Source organism: Diplotaxodon limnothrissa, linkage group LG18 (genome assembly GCF_057381915.1).
Source record: "Diplotaxodon limnothrissa isolate DT_005_m linkage group LG18, D_limnothrissa_male_GT1.1, whole genome shotgun sequence".
Taxonomy (NCBI): domain Eukaryota; kingdom Metazoa; phylum Chordata; class Actinopteri; order Cichliformes; family Cichlidae; genus Diplotaxodon; species Diplotaxodon limnothrissa.
Window position 1 is genome coordinate 18,477,073 of NC_140613.1, and position 23,966 is coordinate 18,501,038.

Genomic DNA, 23,966 nt, shown 5'->3' on the forward strand with positions numbered 1-23,966 from the left:
ACTGCATCTCCCCACCGCTATATTTACACACACTGAATCAGATTAACAGTGAAACCATAGGTGTCAGTTAACCTGCAAGCATCGGAGTCAGCTTTCCATCCATCCACCACTTGTGAACTGATTTTTATTAGTGCCTATAGTGCTAATGCTATTCAACCATCTACAGTATTTGTACTACTGGTCCGAACAATGTTACTACGGTCTGCGGTTGTTGCCATGACAACGAGCAGCAGCACAGCAGCAAGGCTTACTACGGATTCTCTTACCGATGAATGGAATGGAGTCCAGAGACTCGTCCAGGTTGCTGGAGCAGGAGGTGTTACACCGTTCCCCAAGGCGGCGCATTTGGATCTCTCGACGTGCATCGTTAGGAAGCCAACACGCCACCACATCGGCCGTGGAGTCACCTCCATCGTCATTGACAGCCAGGATGTAGGAGGGTTGCCGGAGGGGGCTGGGGTTCTTTCCAGATGGAGGCTTCTCCCTTAGAACCACGATACTCTCAGAGGGGCTTTGCCCATTTACTTGACTCTGGGAATCTGAGTGAGGTGGCTTGAGGATGCTAGGCCTCTGGGGCATCTCTTTGGGAGCAGAGCATGAAGAAGATCTGAGTCCTACCAATGCTGCATCTCTGCCTACCTCAACAGGTTGCATGGTTTCAGCCTGCACCCTGCTTTGAAGTTGCTGGAGAGCTTGGCCTGCAGGGCTAACTTTGCCTGAAACGCTTTGGTCAGCGAAAGAATATTCAACACTTGAACTCTTTGCAAAATGTAAGGGTCTGTCAGAGAGCATGGGTGAAGAGCGAGTTTGAAGAGAATCGTGTCCTTTAGTATACAGAGAAGGGACTGGGGGCCCCCTCATACCGCCACTGTATCCCACAGAAGGCCTGTAGACCATGGCCTGCCTGGGAATGGCTTGCCTACTGAGCCTCGTACCTTGGTCTGCCCTTCCATATCCCCCTCTCCTGTCACTGGGCCGGGCCAGCTCTGCAGGGTCCACATAGTCTGTGGATCGGGCCCGGGATTTGTGAACTAGGCCATCTTGGGACACGCTTCGAGGGGGCCAGTTCCTTGCATTACTAATCCTCTCTGCACTGCTCATGCGATCCTGTGAGGCACTGCGAGGGGCAACTTGAAGGTGGGGTGGAGGTCCTTGGTATGACCGGTCATGGGAAGTACTCCTTCGCCGTATCACCTTAGGACCCCAGTCTCCCCGCATAACGTGATGAGTAGGGCCAAAGCTGGCCTGACCAGCAGCTCGTAAACTGTCCAGCCTCTCCTGGATAGTCCGACTACCATGAGAATGGATCCCTTTGTTGTCAATGTACTCCCTGTATGTCTGGTAAGTGCGCCAATCAATGCTCTGGTGGTTTCCTGGGTAGTTTGACACCTGAGCTCCATATGGAACCATTCCAGGACCACCGGGATAGACATCTGCCTTTCGAGGTTGAGGATACTGGGCCAGTGACCCAGGCCTCCCCCTAACAAAGGCAGGTTCCATAAATTCCATCCTGTGTGCTGGAACCATGCGCCCCATATGGGCTGTATTATGAGGAACTACCACTGTCCTCACACTGTCATTGCGCATGCACACTGCTGTTTGGCTCTTAGGATACGATGCCAGAGGTGGTGTTGGGGGCACAGTAATCTCCTTACGGTACCCATGGTCTGGAGGTGCTGTTGGCGCTCGGCAGACCTGCCCCACCGAGTCTGTCGGCTGGGCCATGCCCGTAGGCTTACAGTCTACTCTGGGGTAGCATAATGAAGGTGGATCAGGAATGTGACAGGCATTTCCGCTGTAGCTACTGTGGCCACGGAGGTAGGCATCCTGGGAGTAGGCCTAGAAACACAGCAACAGAGAAATGTTTATAACAGATGAGAACAAATAGCAATTGCAAAGTGTGCATAACACACGTCAGTTCGATACTAGCTACTTACAGAGAAGTCAAGCGTGATATTACAAATGTTACTGCATGTATGTGTGTGGGCAGTGCATGTTGCAGTGTGAGTGAACGCGGAGGCGTTTCAGGCAGTTCAGCTGTGTCAATGCTCTTCATCTGCTCCTTATTTAGAATTCTCATGGTAATAACGGAGGCTAGTACAGTATATAAACCAAAGAAGAAAATTTTTAACTAAAAGAAACAATGTTTCCAACACATTATTTTATTTTATTTTTTTAAATGGTACAGTGTGGTGTACTGGTGCTTCTACAACATTACAGCCTGTGTTCTCCAAGCTTGTGGTTACACAACAGCTGTCCTTTTTAGTATAAGGAAAAATGTCTCGCCCATCCAAGAAACAAACATTTACCACAAACGCTAACACCAAAAGATAATTGGCAAATGGTGCACAAGCCTACTGAACTTATTTAGCCCCAACAGTGACACTTTCTGTAACACCAGTATATTAATAAGCTAACCGACTGGTTTATGGGAACAAAATCGATAACATAAAAACTGTCATAAATGGACATAAATGTGGAAAGATAACCAATGTTTCCATTTACCCACCTCAGACTGACAGATTACAGCCTCAGACTGACAACCGGTTCCTATCGCTCACAGAGAAACTGCTATATTTATCCCCCTGGTTATTATCCAACGTTCGGAAAACCATGCTCCATACACATGCTAATAAAGTCATTTCTAATAAATACAAACCTAAACATAAAACTTCTTCTAGCACATTAAACTATGTGCTGTTTATCTGGTATACTCAGCATACTGTACATACAGCAAAGCATGAGACCTGTAAAGGTATGAGGACTTTGATCCCAACAGCCTTACAACCTTTCATAAAGCTGTGTGTTTCACAGAAATCACTGACTGACTCAGTTCTTCCCTTTACAGTTCAGAGGTCAATGGCCTTTATCAAACTAATGACATCTGACATGGAGAATGAAGAAGGGGCGAGGCCTTGCTGAGATGCCAGCTGGATGCCTACTGAAGTGTTCAATCTAACAGGTACTGCAGGCACAGTGCATCGCCCATTTCTACAGTCTACACATTTCAATCATGAGCATGGAGCTGAGTATTAAACACTCATGCGAGCCAACTGAAAAGCAATCATGTAAAACCTGAAGTCAACATCCAGCAGTAACAATGACACACACGCATGACATATGCAAAATGATACAGCAAGCACAACACGTCAACATCAAGAGGCTACCCAGTGTTCTGTTTCCTTACCAGATTAGTAGTCTCCAGAGAAATAGGCTGCCATCACAGCGTGAGAAAACGAGAGCGTTAAGAAATCATGGGAGAGAGGGTGGAAGAGAAAAAGATGCCAGCAGAAGAAAATGCACATGTTGGGAGAAACAAAACAGATTCATCGGGGAGAAAACATGAATCAGCCATAGCTGGGCTTGACATGCTAAAAATATACTAGAGCTGCAGTGGCAGTAGAGAGGGATGAAGAAGGAAAGATGAAGCAGGGGGTTGCCACGTTACGACCTGCCTATGCCAGTCTGTCCTGGGTGAGGTGACAAGAGCAGAAGCTTGCCTCTCATGCTGCTCTCATGTCTTCACGGTTTTATCCATATTCAGCCAGAATATTACGCTAACTGAACAAGGTGCCTCCAGTCTATGTCTCCCTCTCCTTCCCTTTGGTACTGCTCACATGACAGAAGCAGCAGCTGCTGATTATACATTCAGCTGTGATGGTACAGCTCCCCTCCCACTCCATCCTCCTCTCTCCCTCTCCCTTAGCATCAACCTGTTCAAAACACAGGGAAGTCAGCTGATTTTATCTTCTGGTTTCAGCTCATCATTCATCCTGTTCCTTTTATTTCCCACTCTGCTGTATTTTCTCCGCTCTCACGGTGTGCCGTCCTCTTCCCTTTTCTGCTCCTACAATGTTCAATCCATCTCTTTGCTAAGCAACTGCTGCCTGTCTCCAAGCACTGAGTGTGCTGCCTCCTAAAGTGTAACGTCTTGCTGCCAGCACCTCCAATAATCCTCTTGTTCTTATGGACAGTTCCTATTCGTGCCTACATCAACATATTTTTGCGCGCGCGTGCGTGTGCGCATGTTTGCCATTTGCAACACTGCAACCATGGATTTAACAACACACGTGTTTGAGGCTGAACTGTGTGAATGATTACAGATGGGAAAAATGGAGGCAGGAGGGAAAGAGAACCTATCAGGGAGAAGGGGTGGAGTGACAGTCAATTGGTTACTAGAAAAGAACTGTGGGAGTAGTCAAGGGAATGTGACCAATAATTTATTTCTCTCTGATATTTACAATGTTAATTCTAGTCGACTCATTAAAATGCTATACATACAGTGTAACGTTTTACATAACTTGCCTGTTGTGGGAGAAATGTGAAGCTTGCAGAGAGATGACCATTTGCTAAACAGGATTTTGATATTGCAAAGGTGGATGCCAAAATAAATGATTCATTGAATTAACCATCAAGTTTATTATGAGAATTTAATCTAGCCATAAATGACCCCTAAGGAGTTTTTCTAGGTAACACAGAGAGCCCAGCTCGTTTATTATCTAACTAATGAACAGGATGTCAGATAACAACAACCCCTAGGGAGAGTATTCTTTAGCTATTTGACAAAGCACTTACAGTAATTTGCTATAGATATGAAACAGATGAGTACACTTTCACTTTTGTCTGACTGTGTAAAATGCACAGTAGCTTCAAAGAGCTGCCTGCAGCATGCATGAAAGATTAATGATGAGATCTCAAGTGTTCATAGGTATGAGGACTTATCTCTGCACGTTAAATTGTTTTGGGGACATGCAATACTCACAAAGAACAAAGACAAAGGCAATATATGAACCCTAAATATTGAGCTGTGCGATTAGCACACAGGGTTCACCCGTTTTTGGGTGAAAAGCTGGAACTACCACCATTTTTGTAATACCTAGATCATTACTAATCAATTTTTCCTCCAATCAAAAACCGTAAAAAGAGACAACCAAAAAAAACAAAAACAAAAAAAAGAAAAAGCTGGATTGATTGCTAATTAATGTTAATCAGTCTCACAAACTAAAATAACAGCAATAACATTACCAAATCATACAGCAACTGATTCCAAAATATAAACTTCAAAATACTGTATTTGTTTACATTTTAACTGGGACTCTCTTGTGTTTAAACCTTCTCATTTTCCTGACTCTTAATCACAAAGTGCTGCCACAACTAAAGCTGGTTTTTAGCTCACATGCAGCTTGGAGGGAGGGCATTAGCTTCCTGTTACCAGTGCCGCTTCATTGACACTGGTAACAGGATAAGCACTGATTAACTACAGCTGATATAATTCAAATGTGATGTCGGCCCTTTTAACCAGCAAAAATGCATTGCATGTGCTACCTATAAATGCAAACTATTCTAACACCGCCAGAATACTTTCTATAGAGATCTTTTAAAATAAATAAATAAATAAATCTACACCTGATGCATGCATTTTTTTTTATTTATTTTTTTAAAGTTATTATTACTACTACTATTATTTTAGGAACTGGATCCAAAATTGAACCAAACTATCAGCAACCTAATTTTAATGGTTTCATATTTCTTTCCATAATATTTGAACTCCGTTCCCATTTAGCTTTCAGCTAAAATCAGTCCTTTTTAACATTGCATTTTCTGAGAAGTAACAGTAACAACATGCACAGGTTACTGTCGTGGATTTGAAGCATCACTGCCACTTCTTGTAAACCACTTACTCAACTTTTAGTTGTATTACAAACAATAAATTCATTATCTAACTTCTACCTAGAAGTAAACAGCTGAGCTGCAGAGAACATTTATCCACAAATGGTGAGAATAAAACTTCTTTTAAAAAACAGTTGATGTCTTTCATTCCTTGGTTTATTTTTAATGTGCATGGTACTTTGTATAAACCCAGATGTATAGATGAAATAAACTCAAAATATATGCGCTATTTAGATTGGCCTGTGTGTCAACAAGTTAAATGTATTTTTTAATAAAGCTTCCTTTACCGCTCCTTTTGGGCCATTTCAGCGGTTCTGTAAGCAGCACTTCTGGAGGACAGAAAGGGTGCACTGGCCTGATTAGGAGGCCTAGATAGAAAACTCTGATGGGATAAGCTAGCTTGCCTACATCTCATAACTGCTGTCCCGACATGAACACCTTAAACTAGAGCAGCTCTGTCACAGAACAGAAGTTATTACAAGGCTAGAGAAAAGAGAGCACTCTTTCAAAAAAAAAAAACAACAACAACTTTTTAAAGCTAATTTTCAAAACAGGATTGCAAAGGAAAACTTACCAGTTGCAGTACATCCTCATCTTTTGGCATTACACAAAGTTCAAGGAAGTCACCACTGCAGGGGAGCAAAAGAAGTTTTAAACAAGGCAAGTAAATCAACAAGCATGAAGCACACAAATTCATACTCAGTCTTACCTGTCTTGGATCAAAGATATAACCTCGCAATAAGCTTTCCCAATGATGCTTGCTCCATTCACCTTCACTATTCGATCACCTGATAGAAAACAAAATCAAAAAGAAAAGGCTTGAGTGACATCAGTGACAGAATCCTAGGAAAACTTCAAGCTCTTTGTGTGAGGGAAACATGTGCTCATGACAGAAAGTAAAGACTTGAGCACATGACTATGACTTCTTAGTAAGGAAAAAAGTAACATAGTAACATAATGAAAGTTTTCAATAAGTGTGGTTGAAGGGTTCCGTATTGACTAAAATCCTTAAAATCATTAGGGTACCCGGCAGAAAGCAGCAGGCCTGGCTTATGTTGTGCATAACAGTGAAAGGAATGTCAAGACAACTTAAAACTGCACTCCTTGCATTTTTGCCCCTATGCTTTCAGTAGGACAATATCATAGAGGAAGTTGCAGACTGTGTTACTGTAATATGCCTCTTCTGTTGTAATGCTGTGACTTCCAAGAAATTACACCCCCATGAACAACCTCTTTTTGGTAGTTTTTGGTAAATAATGATGACTGGCTGACATTTGACAGACCTGTGCAAAGTCCAGCGCCATGAGCAGGGCCACCTTCCTTGACCTGCTTCACAAAAATAGTGTCCATTGGTTCCAGTCTATTTCGCTGCCTTCCTGCTGATAGTAGAGAACAGAGTACACTTATTTATAAACCATATGCAATACAAACACATGAAAACATATCAAATGTATTACAGGGTAGTTCTGAAAATTTACTCTTAATGAGGTTTCCAACTTCATAACAGAGAAAATCCTGACAAAGAAAAGATTTATAAAACCTTCAGAGAAGAAAATCCTAAATGTTTAGTACAAATGACAACAATTTCTTACCGAAGTACAAGCAGACCTATGATGTAGATTCATTTTTTAACCTTTGCCCTTTTTTCACAACTAAATCTAAAAATTTGGAAAAACAAAAAAACAAAAACAAAAAAAACCCAAGCTGACCCCAAGACGTAAAATTGCTTTATAAATTGTCACATATGAGAACAGAGAGGTTTGTCACAAGCTTTGGAAGGATGCAAACCAACATTATGCCTGGATCGTAAGCTGTGGTCTGTCCAATTCTTTCTCAGTTTTCAATAGACATGGTCATTAACTGATTGAGAGAGGGAGAAAAAAAATTAAACAGGGAAGTGGAGCTTTGTGATTTTAGGGACAGTGATAAAAGAGAAAGAAACCCGTTTGGTCATGCAGCTCCTGTCTCCTAGCAGCTGCAGAGCCATAGAAAAGAGGGGAAAAAAAAAAGGGGGGGGGGGGGGGGGGGGATACTAAAACTAAGACGAGGTAGAGTGACAGTGTGTTCAGCTGCCTCAACTCCCACTCTTTCCTTATAAACTGAGCAAAAGCTCTGGGCACAGCCAAAGAGTGGCCCAATCGTTAACATTCTGCTAGTGAGTCATCCCAAACTAGAGCAGACAGAAAAGCCAGCATGAGAGCGGGCGTGATAGTATTAAAATACTCCACATTTGTTGTTGTTTAGAAATTCAGACATGATCTTGTAAGACACCTAATGATCATGCCACTGACAGGCCGATAAAGCTAATTATTTTTACACCAGACCAAACTCAAAATTTATTTATTTTTTTTCTCCCCCTCCTTTCCACACACCCGTAATTACTCATGCAGAATCACATCCTGGGGACATTATGTAATATAGTACAAGACTCCCATACTGCTACACCAAAAAGAGATGCTCCATCTGGTGGTATTCTGAGAAGTTGCAAGTCCTAATTTCTTCAATGAAGCCATCTAAAAATGCCACTAAGAACATCTAGATGCATGTTGGGAGTTGCACTGAATAAGAGACAGACTAAAACAAATGGCAGTATTAATGTCACCAAGGTATAATAGCTCACACATAAGCTTAGCACCTCACTAATCCCGTTGGCGCCAAACCATTTCCTGTGCATAACCAGTATTTTGAGAAATACGTGTTTGTTTGCTTTATCCAAACGTGGATGTGCAGATAAAGATTAAATTCATTTCTCAATGTTCGGCACAGATACACAAAAACAAATGCACATGCCACAAAAGTTTGAGTGTTCCTTTAAAAACCTTTCCAAGAAAATGGAAAAAAAAGGAACAGGTTTGGATTGCTCCAGGAAAACTCAAGAGAAGTTTGTGCCCACAGCTGACTCATATTTATCTATGCAGGTTTCACCGTTATGTTAATGAAGACTATTAAAATATAGTGCAAAATAATTTCTAGGCAAAAACTGAATAACCCACCATAAATTAGCTTCATGGTTAAAAACAAAAATATTAATGCCTGTCCCCCATAAGCAGTTTTAAAAAAGACAGAGCTGTGAATGAGGTAAAAGGCAGCAATTATCAGATCACTGGTGAACCCAAACGTGACCCGAGCCATGACAGAGCATCTTTGTCTTGGGAAGAAGCGGACTCTTGTACAATTTGTGAATGGATGGTGATGTGGCACACCATAACCACAGCACATCCATAACTCGGATTCTTTTTTTTTGGGGGGGGGGGGGGGGGGCTTGTTGGTTTTAAGTAAATTCACATTTCCGTCTTCAGAATAACAACCAGCCTTCATCTGAATGATCAGTTATGTCAACAGCAAATTAGGGTGGATGCAGTGTTTTTAAGACTCACTGAGGTCTAATTACCAAATAACCCGAAACCCGATTTTGAGGCACAAAACTATGTTTATTAAACTGTTTAGAGACGTTGGGGATCGTCCTAAAGGTCATTTTCTTTTTCGGATAGTTCACATATACCAATTCTCTTGTTTGTTTTTTAACATCCTTGTATGAGTTTCTATTAACTTTAACATTTAACCTGGATGTGGTAAAGGCTAGCAGCAATAAGACAGCCACCCTTAAACATAAGTCTGTTGCTGTAATTTGCTGTTTTCATCCATATCCATTAAGGTCAAGTTCCTTAAATGACTTAAAAACTTTTGAGAAAACTCTTTATGATTCGTTTTATATTATTAGTGTTTCCATCACCTTTTCATGTGAAGGTCATCTATGCAATGAAGCTCTTTCTGTAAGTAATTCTACTTCATCCAATTCTTCCCACATTAATTTGCCTCCTACTGTTGTCCCGACAGATTTTTTTGCAAAAATACACAAAACTGATGGGACCATTTGCACAATAATAAAACTGAGTTGCACTGTAAATAAACCTATAGAATACTGCTTTGGTGTATTTTTATTCTGAATAAAGAAATACACGTCAAAAACTGATTCATAACAACAACAAAAAAACATCAGAGGTACGACAGTGCAGCTTTATCCTCCACGTTTTGGGGAGGCAGCATGTTTGTTTGCTTGCTGACTCAGACTGGACTGAAAAGCCCTCAGGTTGGCTTTTTTCTTGCTGCCTGTGAGCCCCTGTGAGGAGCATTATAAAACTACCGGGATTCTTTAATATTCTCCGGCTTACCTGATCCAAAGCAGCAAAGCGCTGGGCAGAGTGCTGGGCTTCTAAAGTGTTTCAATTTTGGGGGGTGAAACAGAAATAATATACTTTAATGGCACCTTGCTTTCCTGTAATGTTACTTGAGGTTTTATATCTGAACAATAAGCAAGCTCAATATCTGCTGTATAAAGTATCAGAAAGTGTTCATAATAGTTTTATTAGAATAAACACCTAAGAAATTATCTTGGAAAGACATCTCTGATTTAAACAGTAAAGTGTTACAACTTGAAATTTCTATTTGGCCTAACTTGTTGAACTGTGAAGGGAAAAAAAATACCCAGAGGTGAATTTCCTTTTTAAAAAGACCAACACTCTTAAAGATGGCCACTAAAGACATTCTTCAGAAATATTAGATTTTGTTCATATTAGCCACTAGACACTAACACTTAACAACTTTAGATCGTGATCTTCCGAGGACTTTATGGGGCTTTCCATTTTGTAAGAAAACAAAACGATTACTTGTACATTTAATAAATAACTTCAACATGTGCGAGCAAATTTACATGGCTACTTTCCAGCACATGTTTTGCTCTGCCGTGATTATAAATGTCTCATAGATTTACTGACACCCACAAAAATAAGTTGAGCAGATGGACCAACGTTCTTATTCAAAATAATTGGAGCAAAATTTAAATGAAATCCATTCTAGCCCAACAGGTACAAGTACATGCTCGGTGTCCATTGAAGAATGACAACACAACATTGTTTGAAAGATCTGAAAATACTTCCTTGCAGTTTCAGTAATTGAATCTAGACATTTTCAGTCTCACTTGGCAAAAACTCAAGGACAGTGCATTTCCTCAAAACTGGCCTAAATCCAAAAAAATACTTACAAACAAATAAACATTACAGGCACTTTTCTAATTTCTCTTCTTCTCTACTTTCTGTTTCACTATATCACACTTTAAACAAAGCATGTGACGTATTGGTAACTTCAGGCTACTCCGGTTATTCTGGTCACATACCGAAAAGGTAAAAAACAGTAATGGATTGACATACGTCTGCCATAGACAGGGTGTGAATATTTATAACGAAGAAACCAAACCATAACACTCACTGTCAAACACAGCTTGTTGAAAACTGAGACCATCTCTTTCTAAGGGCATGAAAAAGGCTGAAAAGCAGCCAGAACAAAATGTGTAGTGAGGAGAGTCAGAGCAGGACAGAAAGAGGTGGTGCTAAACAAACCTTTCACAGAAACTACATTGTACCCAATGCACTTTATGTACACATAAAAAAGGAAAATCTTGGTGTATTTTACTGCATATAGTAACTATCTTTACATAATATAGTATTTTGGGGTTGTTGTTTTTTTAATTACCAGTCTGTTCTTCTTATTTATTTTTTTCTACTTTTGTATTGTTTTCTAATACATCTCTAATTCACCTCTTCCTTTTGGCCCTTGTGCTGCAGTAACAAGCTAATTTCCACAGTGTGGGATTAAATAAAGTCTATGTCTACTCACTACGTTAGAAGAAAAAAAATAAAAAAATAAAAAGAGCTGAAGGGTGGATGCAATTCAGATGAACTGCTCTGATTCAGCAGTACTGAAAGGTAGGAATAAGAAGAAACAGCTGAATTTTTCTGCTTACCTCTGCGGCCATGATCTTCCTCCTGTAAAAGCACAGAAATCCTCAAGTGACTTTGCTGCTCATGGTCAGAGTCTTTTCAGTACTAGGCTTTTTGCTGACTTAATGCTATCTTATGTGATAAGAGGCAAACAATACTCAGGTCAATAAAACTCATGAAAGTTTCTGAGATGTGAAATCTACCGGAAAGTAGTGCAGCGTTGACTCCGGCGGGTACACAATGAAGTGTCGAAGGGTGAAGCCGAAGCCTTGGGATGTGCGATGCAAACGCACAGTTTTCGGCCTCGGCCATGAGAATGGCTCGTCATCTGTTGGGTACGGCGCTGCGGCCGAATCAGCCAAGCTCCTCCACTCTGGAGTGTCACTCTGAACAAAGAAAGTTTTAAGAAGCAATTTAAAAAAAAAAAAAAAAAAAAAAAAAAAGAAAGAAGCATCTTTTTCTAAAGAAGATTTAAAATAGTTCTGATAAAAGAATTTTTTAGCTACATAATCTAGGAATGGGCACAAATAAAAAGATAAAGTTAAAAACAAAAAAAAAACAAAAACAGAACTACATCATATGTTAAAGCCACCACAAATTCCCACATCAACAAACATCCTTTTCAGAGGAATTACTGTGCATTAGCATAGGGTCATTCATTTCAGCTTAACATAGTGAAGAGGAGAATGGGCTTATGAAAAACATTAGTGGTTGCCCAGTGTTTACCATCAAGTCATTTCAGAGTATCCCATTTACACAGCTGGAGTAGAGCATGTCAGGCTTTAGACATCACTCCTGTGTTTACTGACTATTTATAGCTTCACACCTTTGTGGTATCGTGTTTGTAGCAACGCCTCCTTTACACAGAACTCCTCCTTTCAAATATGCACTACTATTTCAGTTCGCAAACACTTTTTGGGCCATCTCTCATTAGCTTTTGAAGGATGGCCCAAAAAATAAATACAATTAAAATCTACAGCGTCGTTAAATGACTACTTTCACATCACTGCACGTTTTACTGTTTGTGTTGGCAATAAAGGCAGCATCTGCTGCGTAAAACACAATGTAAATACGGATAAATTATTTATTAGTTTGTTCAGCAAGTCCACAAATGTCTTTGTGGCTTTCACTTTCAATGGTATATTATCAAGTATCTTGCCTAATAAGTCATCCCCCAGTGAATGCAAGCCTTAAATGGTTTTGTAATCACTTATTTTCCTCATATTTGTCAAACTGTGAGGACAGGATGCACAAACACAAGAAGCATGTCCTTTTATTCTCACCGTTTTCAGAATGTATATGCAAAATACATTCGACTTTTTCATTGAAATTGTCTTAAAGAATAAATACAAACATTAAAAAGTACATCAGATATAAATATAGCATAGCAAATATATAGCAAATATAAATAAAACACTTCGACAATAATGATTTTAAAAAACACAAAAAGAGCTTAACGCTTTGATTAAAATCCATAGGCTCACACTTTTTGAAAATTTCCAAGTGAAAATAACAACTTCGTCATATAATTAACAGCTGGTTTCTGTCACTTAACATAACAGCTTATAAATCTGTCCTACATAACCTCTTTTTTTTTTTTTTTTTAAACTGACCTCAAGCCAGTGTTTATACCAATCCTGTCATTCTCCACTATAACTTTCAGAACACCTCTATCCAATCAGCCTTGAAAAGTCTCAATAAACATAAATAAATAAATCTAATTTCCTCATCCTGTCTCAAACAAACCCTCCCCCTCCCCACTGAAGCACAGACTTTCCCCAACAATGTGAAGAATTTGATGAGCTTGCATTCAGGCCATCTCTGCTTGGGCAGAAATGTTAAACAAAATGTCAGAAAACTGGGAGGAATTACATCCATTTTCAAACAACCTATGAAAAGAATTTGAAAGAATTTGTTTGTACACATTAAAACAAACAAACAAAACTTGTTTTTGTTTGTTTTAAGCAAAACCAAACAGCTGTTGCACACAGTGATGAACGGACAAAACAAACATTTCAAAAAACAGTTTGTCAGCACAGACCTAAAACTTTCCAACTTTCCACCCAACTACTCTTGAGTACTTCGCAGACTGATCAGACTGTCTCACACTCATTGACTCTTCTCAAATGTTATGCATGCCTGAAGGTGTATACCAAGTTAAGGCATGTTACACTGTGTTCTCTACAGCCTTCTTAACAGTCTTATTTGGCCACTTTGACCAATATATTGCTGAAAGGGACAAACTATTTGAAATACATTTTACTTCAAGCAACATCACAAGCAGGGCACATAAAGGTTTCAAATGTACACAGGATAAGAAACCAGAGCACTAATAGCTGGCTGGGAAACAGAGCTACAGGTGCAGCTGACACCCATGTGTTTTGATTAAACCAGCAGAACAGGTTTTCCTTTGAATGAGCTTTGGCTGTACTGTGATACCAGCACTTCCACATTAAAGTCTATGTCTGTATGAGCTCTGGTTATTAAATGTGTGCCCAGACGACTGTTTCTGGTGATAGGACTGGATGTTTGAAATGCCTGCACTGCTGCCCTTGTGTCTCCAGGGCAAGTCAGCCTCAGTTTACTGGATCCGATTTAGCAACTTGTCCAGAGAATAATTTCCCAACCTTTAATCTTTAGACATGGTCTGGCCATGCAGTGTTATCATTGCCACTCGCATAGTTATTAATGATGTGACATTCCAGTAAATTCTAGATGGGCATTTCCCTCACTTAATTTAAAAAACCAAAACAACAAACAACAAAAATGGGTATTGTTGTGGAGGAGTTGTATCAACCTCACAGTTGATACCACTTTTAAACAACTGTGAGAAGAGGTCAAAGGGGAAGCAACATAAAAGAAAATCATGACTTGTGAAAAAGGGGCTACAAAGAAAAGCACATGAAAGGAACGTCCACATCAAAATATGACACACCTCTCTTTCCTGCCCACAAATGAATGCCTCTCACCTATTTATGAATCACTAGAATGCCAGACTGTTTGCACTGGGTGAGGCAGTTTGGAGAAGGTTTGAGAAGGCATTTGCTAATCTGGTGGACGTCTGTTGGAAATTAAAAGTGACCAGACCCGCATCTCAAATTTTGGTGCTGTAAATAATCACCAGAGCAGCAAATATCAAATATTTAGAGGTTTTAGAAAATTACCAAGTAATTTTAAAGAGTTCTTTTTATTCTGAATGAAGGGTCTAAAAGTCAAAGACAGCCTGAGAAGCTGGAAAGACAAAGACAAATGCAGTATTTGAGTTTTTAATAGTAGTGTTTCAATATGTTTGAGCTAATAACTGCTTGATCCAGCAACACCGTCTGCACACTCAGACCAAGCTAAATGTGAAGACTTGTTGCTCCTTTGTAAAAACTCATTTCTTTCCTCAGTTTCCTCAGATGCTTTTGTTTTTCTACTAAGGGAAATATTACCATTACTGCTCTATAAAGTAAAACCTAACCCAGTTCCATATATTGATCCCAAATGTTGACTAAATCTCTAGTAAGAACCACTAAAATTATCAATTAAAAAAAGAGGGGTAAGAAAGACTGACAGATAAGATTACAGTAGATACAATGCATCTACAAGAAGACAGACCCACCATCACTCTTCTGCTTTCTCCATGTTCCTTGCATCTGTACACTGTTGAGTCCTACCATTTAAATGCTTCCCTGGGTAAAGAATGGCCACATAATTAAATAATGTGACAGTGGAAACAGTAACACTACTGCAGTGCACGAGCATTTAAAACACCAGCACCCTGTGACGTTGACTCTGAATGGGTCGGTTGTAGGGAGTTCAGTTAGTGCATCACATTGATACCTTGTTTATGTTAACGTTTGTACTGTAACGTTTGTGTTAGCTTACCTGTCGGAAATTTCTCAGGATCACGCTTGCAAAAAGGAACACCTTTTTAGTTCTGCTAGCTAATGAGTGAAATGCGATAGTAAACCAATACACTGTCAGTTAAACAGCATAATTGGCATTGAACACTAAACCATATAGGAAAACTATGACATGCAACCAAATTTGTGATTAGTAAAGTTTTTTTGTTTGTTTTTTAATTCTATTTTGTCCTGTTTTACTTGTATTAATCAAAGGCGTGTAGCTGATTTTGTCCTGTAAAGACAAACTCAGCCAAATGACTTCAGCCACTCTGTCAAATGGCTGAAGTCATAACAGAGCGCATCTTTAGCATGGTTATTACCAGCTGGGAACATCCTCTCACTCCACAGCATGCACACTGCAATTGTGAATTCATGAACTGAACTGAATCATCTGTAAACTTTGCAAACTTGTTATTTTGGACTGGGAAAAAAAGTGTTTTTTTTTGGATTTGAAGCTTTATTTTAACTTATTGACAGAAGCTATTTTTAGTTTCCTAATTACACACTTTAAAATAAAAAAATACTACTACCACTTTAATTTTTATTACGTAATTTTTTATTTACTTCATTTTTATTCTGACGGCCCTATTGAATATTGATAAAAATACACATGTGATTATTTTCAAATTCATTTGTTTCCTGGGTCAACAGGGTGATATTCACAAGTGGGCAGAATTTAGCAGGTGAGGTACTGGAGCCTAAAACAGGAGGTTTGCCCCGAGGAAGCGAAGATCAGAGTTTTTGAAAAAAATTGTTGACTAATCAAATGATCAAAGACAAACTGGCAGATTAGTCGACTACATTGAGAATCTTTAGTTGCAGTCTTAATATTAAGTACGGATCGCACCATACAAGAGCACTGAGATGCCTTAACATATCAAAGACCATACCTTGTCTTAATGCACAGACAAAATAAGTGTCTTCAGAAGTAAATGTTCTTTGACAAATGACACAGGAGTACATACACTGTTTCAAGTATGCTGAATCCAAAGAACAGGTGGTTATCCCCCAGGAGTTTTTATGCTGACTACACCATTGGTGCCCCTACCACAGAGATTAGAGAGCAGTTTTCACATAAAAAACTGATATACAACAACATGACAAGTGTTTGTTAACAAATCTTATGAAACCACACTGCGAGGCCTGTATGTCTGAAAGCCTCTGCTGACATCACCAAATCAGACATTACATGCACCACATGACATCAGCTTTCACATAACCTTCAAATGTGAGGAAACATAGTTCTCTGTGGGCTGCTAAATTCTACACCACATCCCATCCAAACCAAGCACTTAGCTGTGAAAAGCCTAAGATAATGATACAGAGAGCCACTGGTGAGCACTGGGCGTTCCAGCCTTGTACTGCAGGACAAGGTTAGGAGAAGTATCATTACTCAGTCTACAGTCTACACAGACACGTGGTGCATTTTCTGCACGCCACACTTCTACTTGTAACATATGGATGAGAAGGAAATGACTGAATGCCATTTATGTGGGATTTTTTTTCCCGTATGCTGACACAGATCTGTGTGGTTTGGAAAAAAAATTACCTTTTTGAAGCTTCGTTCAGTACAGTAGTTCCCCAAAAATTTTAAAGTAAAAAAAACAAACAAAAAACAAGTTTGCAGCCCACATCTCACAGTTTTAAATCAATTACTGACAATAAAAGAAAAGATTTACACTGAATTTTACTTAAACAGAGGTGCAAATCATCAGTGAAACCGTTCTCTGTACTGCCTTAGGCTACGTCCACACTAGGGCTGGGCGATATGACCCAAAATTCATATCTCGATATTTTTTTAGCTGGATGGCGATATAAGATATATATCTCGATTTTTTTTTAAAGCCATAAGTTAAGAACAAAAAGAGAGTTCTTAGTCACACTGTGTCCCAGATGTCACACGGGCACTTTTATTTACATACAGCGTAGATGTACACGAAGAAATTACTCAAAAATAAATTATCAGCATTTATTAAATAATCATGGTCCATAAATAAAAGAAAACAATGTTGTTTTTGTGCATAACAAAAAGCTCACAATTGTGCAGTCAAAATGTAAACTAATAGACGCTGAGCATAATAACAAAGAGACAGATTTCACAGCTGCACCACGTCTCTGAACAGGTGCCATTTGTGGTCCTTATACACACAGTACGTATCACTCCGCGAGGCTCCTCCTCGGTAGCCGTAATCCTCCGACAATCCATCAAGTGGTGCAGCTCCGTAGCTTAGCAAAGTCATATTAAAACATTTTTTGACAGATTGCTGAGCGCTGTGTACCACATAAAATCGGTTCGCGGTCAGTAAGCACAACCAGAATTCATACATAAGGCGCACTGTCGATTTTTGAGAAAATGAAAGGATTTTAGGCCGTGCAGCCCCTCCTGGCTGCATGTCGTTAGCGCGGTTAGCTCGTTAGCGCGGTTAGCTCGCTAACACGTTGACGCCATCCAGCCCCACACACGGTAACTCGCTAACGGAGATTTTCCGCTTTCATCTTGTCATTGCCTGCAGGTGAAGCTATGGGGGAGGCGGAGTTGTGTTCAGTGAAGGAGAGGCCAGGCCGAGTAACGTTGCGTAGAGACAAAAGTGGACGAAAGAGAGGCAAACCTGCGGCTCCACAAGTATAATTATAACGTAACATAGACTATATCGATATAAACGATATTGTCACATCTTATATCTCGTATGAAAATATATCGATATTTTTAAAAAACTCGATATATCGCCCAGCCCTAGTCCACACTAATGCATTTTTGTTTGAAAGCGCATCGTTTTCTCTCCGTTTTGGCCTCCCGTCCACACTGAGACGGCGCTTTCCCCAAGGAAAAACACAGCGTTTTGAAAACGCTCTTGAAAACGCATACATTTCAAAACGGAGCTGTCCCGTTGCGGACACTCGAAAACGCAGGCTTTCTAAGACGATGACGCATTTCAGTCATGTGATGCAGTCATGTGACCAATTAAACAAAGATAGCAGAGTGCATTATACAGCAGTTGCTGCTCTCAATTTTGACAGCCCTAAAAATGATTAATATCAGTTTGTACAGATAGCTTTTCTTCAAATTCTTTAATTCTCACTCGCTTTTGTGAAAGCGCAGGACTGGAATGTAAGCGTTTTTGGCCGTTTCAATGTGGACGCACAACTCTGTGAAAACGACTGAAAACGCTAGTGTGGACACAGAGCGTTTTCAGACGAAAATGCCGTTTTCACATCTATCCGGGCTAGTGTGGACGTAGTCTTAGTGTCACATAAAACCCAAATGGCATTCCTTCAGGCCGAGGTGTACTCCATTACTAGCACACATTTGACTTCTGGTTTGTTGAGCAGTAATTTGATCTCTGTTGTTTTAAAATGTGGAAATGCCATCTCACCTTGGCACCTGATACCCCCTCACTCACAGCAGTGATCCTCTTTCCTTCACCTCTCACTGTTGTCAGCTTAGCTACTTTATCAGTATAATTAGTCACCTCTCATAGAAATCTCTCTAGAAATCTTTTATAAACAAAAACAACTAGAAACCAAACGAGCAACTTTTGGGACAAGCCATCTCCTGTACCGCTGTCAGAGATCCTACTCGCCTGTTGCAAGAACACGTCTATCTGAATCTACTCTGCTCTGTCAGCAGCAGAGAGCACCACCTGTGAAAGAGGGCACATAGAAGTTTTGCACAATGTGAAAAGGGGGGGGGGGGGGAGAGAGAGAGAGAGAGAGAGAGAGAGAGAGAACCCCCCCCCCCCCCCCACCCAAAAAAAACCACACAAAAAAAAAAACCAAGACAAGACATACTGTTGGTTTCTCTTTGAGTGATAATTAAAAATTTTAAAAAATATACCCCACACTCAAAAAAAAGGGAAAAAAAAAAAAAATCACGGCACAACCATTGTCTTATCTCGTTGTCTTATAAAGCTTAATATCCTCATTAGTCCACACTGTGCTGGTCGAACGTGCCAGCATTAACAACTTTTCTGAAAGAAATCCTGTTACATCCCGTATGAGTTTGTCATACAATGCTGCTGCTATAAACATTAAAGCTGGTAAATAAACAGTCTTGCTCAGCAGCTGTAAGCCCACCCCTTGGTTGTAATTTTGAACATACTTTCTGTTGATCGTTACTGAAACCCCAGAGGGCACGGAGAAGCCTCTTTGCATACGCGAAAGACTAGCAGTGAATTATTTAAAAAAAAAAAAAGACAATTTCAAAAAAGCTCAGCACCAAGGAGTTGTAGTGATACTTCAGTTCTCTGCAGGATCATTTGCTTTAATTTTTCATTCTCCTCAATGGGTGAAATTACTGATGCCACTTGTTTTCTGAGCAGACATGTCAAAAACACTGGCATTATCTCACAAATTTTACTAAAAATACAAGCTACTGAAAACGAATAACATGTTAACATATTTGATAGAACTGCCTATATTTTTGCTTTCAAAATGATTTAGTGAGCAGTTGTTAAAAAGGAAAATATCCCCTCTTATTGGATTTGTCTGTAACCATCTGTAATCTTTCTTAGTTGTTTGAACAAGACACAGAGCATGTCACACAGTTTTCCATGTGTAGACATAGATGTTTTACAACACAGTGAGGAAAAACTGAATCACACAGCCCATCTCGTATGTTCTCTCGTGAGACGCTGCAGACACAATCATAACGCAACAGGAAGTAACAGACGACTTCTATCCAACTGAAGGTCAATTTTCCCTTCCGATTGCCATCAGTTAACCATACGATGCCTGCGCAGAGGGTTCTGTAAAAAGGCAGCAAGCCTAAATCAGATAAACACTGAGCTTTAATGAAGCCAGGGTTGTGGTGACAGGGGAAGTCTGTTTGTCAATGGTCTCCTACGGTGCTAAATATGGATCATGCTTCATCATCCAAAACAATAATCCAGTTCCAACCACTCTCATTTCTGTTGTTCTACTAGAGAATGAAAAGCTGGAATTATCCATCGTGAAAAAGGCATTCATCATACAGAAGCTATAGGGGGGAAAACCCATACAATAGAGTTTGATTTAGTAAACACCATAGGCCAATATAGAAATTCCTAAAACACACATAATCACACAACAGCACACTCATCAGCACTAAGCAGCACTGTGCCGCTAAATGAATGTCTGAAATCCAAGCAGAGGAAGGGCTGTCTGCTATTTGGATTCAGCTGCAATGTCTGAATACCACGCACTATTCAGCTGATAAAGCAGACAGACACTCCAGTGTGGAGGAGGATAATGCCACCAATCAAACTCTTGATTCAAATAACAGATATTTTTCCTCCATTTTTAAGCGTCTGCTTCACAGTATTCACTATAAACACTTTCCACATGTCTAATAGTTATAACGGATGAGAAAACTTTAAAAGAACAGGACAGACTAGTAAAGAATTAAGCAAGGGTGGGTGAGAAAGACTTTTCCCCCACCCCCAGATCCAGCTCCCGTCCCCCTGATGTAATTCCAAGAACACCAACAGTGACATGCTTTCTCTAAATTAATATACAAGTCTTGTATCCAAATGATTTTCTTGATTCCCAACGACTGCAGCCATTGCACGCTCTTTTAAGATACTAAGAGAAAGTGAAAATCCGCCTAGGAAAATTCTTAGGTCATTAATTAAATCCAGTGTCATCATTTCCAGAAAATCCCTGAACCAGAGACTCCAGGGGGTTTCCGGCTCAAAATTAGCACATGAATTGGTTTGTGTGGTAGTCTTATTAGAGGGAGTGCTAAAAAGGAGGATTTCCTCTCACGGCACTATGCTGTGGCTTTCCCTCATGGCACATCAACACTTACTAAAGTATTCACAAACAGGTTTCTGGGATCCTATGCAAAAGAACTGTCTATTTTCTCTCATGCTGTATTATTCATTCATTAAATGAGTGTAGTAGTGGCAAGCATGTATCCAGATGGCTGAAATAACAAAAGGTAAGCACATCATCTAAGTTTGTTTTCTTAGCTGTGACAGTGAGATGCAGCTAAGGCTGTGTCTGTTGAATGAGCTTCAACAGTGAATGCGCTAGTATGTGGTGTGCTGGTTGATCCAGAAATTTTAATTTCAGGCCTCTTAGGAAAAAACAAACCAAAAAACCTCATCCCTGTGAATAAATTAGAAAAAGAAACCCCGGAAAACCAACTCTATTACTCTGTAATTGATTCATTATAAATTTTTAGGCATTATCTGCTGCCCTGAGTCTGAGATACAAAAATCAAATTCAGCACATCTACCTAGTTTAAAGTAACAACATAATCACCTGTATGTCCCTCATTTAGGGATGGTGATCATGCAAACTTGGGAGGCTTAAATGACAAGCTGAATATTAGATTAAAGGCAATGGAGGAAATCAAAGAAAACTACAGACTATAAATAGGTGCCCTTTCATTTCAAAGAGTCCCAGTTGCTACCTACTTTATTACAGTATAAAGGTCTTCATTCAGACTGCAAGCTTTCAGAGGAGCAGATGGTGTCCTGTCTGGTACAGGGGTCACAGCTTAAAAATCTGAAAGACGGGTCTTGAATAAACACCATCGTTTGAGTTTGATTATAATTTCAAATCTGATTAAATGTTGTAACCAAAACCTGTTCTTTTGATCTGTTCATCTACCACAGCCAATCTTAGTTGAGAAAAATCTGAAGCACTCAAAAGAAACAAAAATCTGATGGGCATATTTATGACAAGAATAGATAAGAGGCACGTTGTTGACATAAAGAGCAAAAGAATTCAGCAGGGGTTGCTACAAACACAAACAGCTGGTACTTGGTGTCAAACAAATCCCACCCCCACCCAAAACCAAACTGAAGGAGGTGGGATAACACTGAAACTGCAATCAGTTGGCCACAGAAATCCCTTTTGTCATCAGCATTTAACACATTTCAGGACTTTAAAGAAGTCTGACTCATACTCACCTCACAGAAAGAAGATCTTGCTCGTTGCCTCTCATCGTCTTCACAAGAAGGAACCCACCGTGATGCCATCATTTAGCTTCAGTTAAAATGCTGATGTCTGTAAAGCACCACATGAAAAATGTAGCTCCACCAGGATGTTAAAAAAAATGCTCCAATCCGATTCACACCTCCATACTTGCTGGATTTCTTAATCCATCTGTTTGAGAGATATGAGATGACATATGTGTTTAGTGCATTTAAAAAAATGAATTCAAAGGCAGATTTAGGAATCAGCTGCACAGCAATTACATCTCACACTACTCCAAGAGTCTGTACAAACAACATGAATGAATACCTTGGTTGTTTATAATAGCAGACCACTCGTGATTAATTCTAGACAATCAGCATTATGCAACAGGGTCCTAACCAAACGCTACTTCTAAATGCTGTTTTTGTGTCTCATCCTTGGAGAGCTTCACACTCAGGTGCTTGAAAACAGGCTGATTCAGGGTAATACTATGTGACGGCACATAATAAAAAGGTAGAACAAACTTAATTTGACAGTCAACTGTAATAATAATTCATTTTAACTAACTTAATGAAGTCTAACAATGTTGTAGTAGCCAACACCAGGACTATAACCAGCGTAAAGCACAACAACGTGGAGAGCCAGCGGTGCATTAACTGAATAGCCAGCAACAAGTGGACTGGGGACTGTCGGGAGGCTGGGCGAAATATGTCCGTCGCATTCAAAATTGAGACACGAAACCCCACAGAAACTATTTCTTACAAAATAAAAACACACGAGCTTTATTTGCCGTTTGTGTTTCACGACAAAGCCGACGTTTGTGCTTTTTAGAGGATGGATTTCAATCACTTGATTGAAATCGATGTTTAAATGAGACACGAAGGGAGCATGCCGAGCTGTTGTTCCCGAGCGCTCAACAAAAGAAGCTTTTCCCTTTGTTACTTTACATAAAATACCACAATAAAAGCGGTCCAAACGTCCACACGAGGCACTGCTGCCCCTTTTGCGTGTTTATGGAAGCTCCCTGTAAAACTAGCAAAGTGGGCAAAAGCGACAACCAAGCAAACTGCGGCAACAGGCTGCTAACAGTTAGCCTCCATGCTAACGGTTGGAGTTAAAACAAAGTTACCTGTGTAGTTGAGAAGCGTCATTACAGGCTGTCAACGACGGCGATGCTTATCCATAAAAATCCACAGAAAAAGTACAAACATATCGTGTATGGTCCAGTGTGGAGGGCGTTGTCATAATTTAATAGAGTCTGAGTACAAACGACTTTCCGGTGATTAATCCAAACCTACTCAGTGGAGGCGCATGGTGCAGTTCGGAATTCTTTTTTTTTTTTTTTGTGCCTCCACTGTTCCCGACTCTCTGGGAGTCCACCTTCGGTCAACAGGACACTATCAGCCAATCAGGAGCGGGGTTGTATTTGACCGGGCCAATGAGGCGCGAGTTTACAATAAGCTTGTATCTGCGCTTGTAAACGGTGGCGTTTTTTTTAACCGTTCCCGTGAACTATTAGAGCAGTATTCCCGGGAGAACAGGGGAGAAGATGAAAAGATGCATCGTGTAACAAATCCGCAATTCAAGCCGTTCAAAAACTCGTCGTGGTTTTGGTTTAATACGCACAGCAAGGGTGAACGAGGAGTCACATGCCCCGGTTCAAAGTGAGGTCGAGCTGAGCTAGTAATGTGGAGGGCAGTGGTGATTTCACACATACCACACAGCA

At 40.1% G+C, this 23,966-nt stretch overlaps 1 protein-coding gene across 1 annotated transcript in view; it reads right to left on the reverse strand.

The window, feature by feature from the left end:
• arhgap21b (Rho GTPase activating protein 21b) overlaps window positions 1–23,556 on the reverse strand; it is a 36,262-nt gene extending 12,706 nt beyond the window's left edge. The window contains exons 1-9 of the mRNA XM_085377346.1: window positions 23,370–23,556; window positions 22,234–22,429; window positions 11,651–11,833; window positions 11,471–11,492; window positions 6,954–7,049; window positions 6,380–6,458; window positions 6,245–6,299; window positions 3,188–3,214; window positions 267–1,839 (exon numbers count right to left, since the gene is read on the reverse strand). Coding sequence (XP_085233472.1) covers window positions 267–1,839; window positions 3,188–3,214; window positions 6,245–6,299; window positions 6,380–6,458; window positions 6,954–7,049; window positions 11,471–11,492; window positions 11,651–11,833; window positions 22,234–22,305 — 2,107 coding nt within the window. The 5' untranslated portion in view covers window positions 22,306–22,429; window positions 23,370–23,556. The remainder of the gene's footprint in view (window positions 1–266; window positions 1,840–3,187; window positions 3,215–6,244; window positions 6,300–6,379; window positions 6,459–6,953; window positions 7,050–11,470; window positions 11,493–11,650; window positions 11,834–22,233; window positions 22,430–23,369) is intronic.
• Window positions 23,557–23,966: the final 410 nt, after the last annotated feature.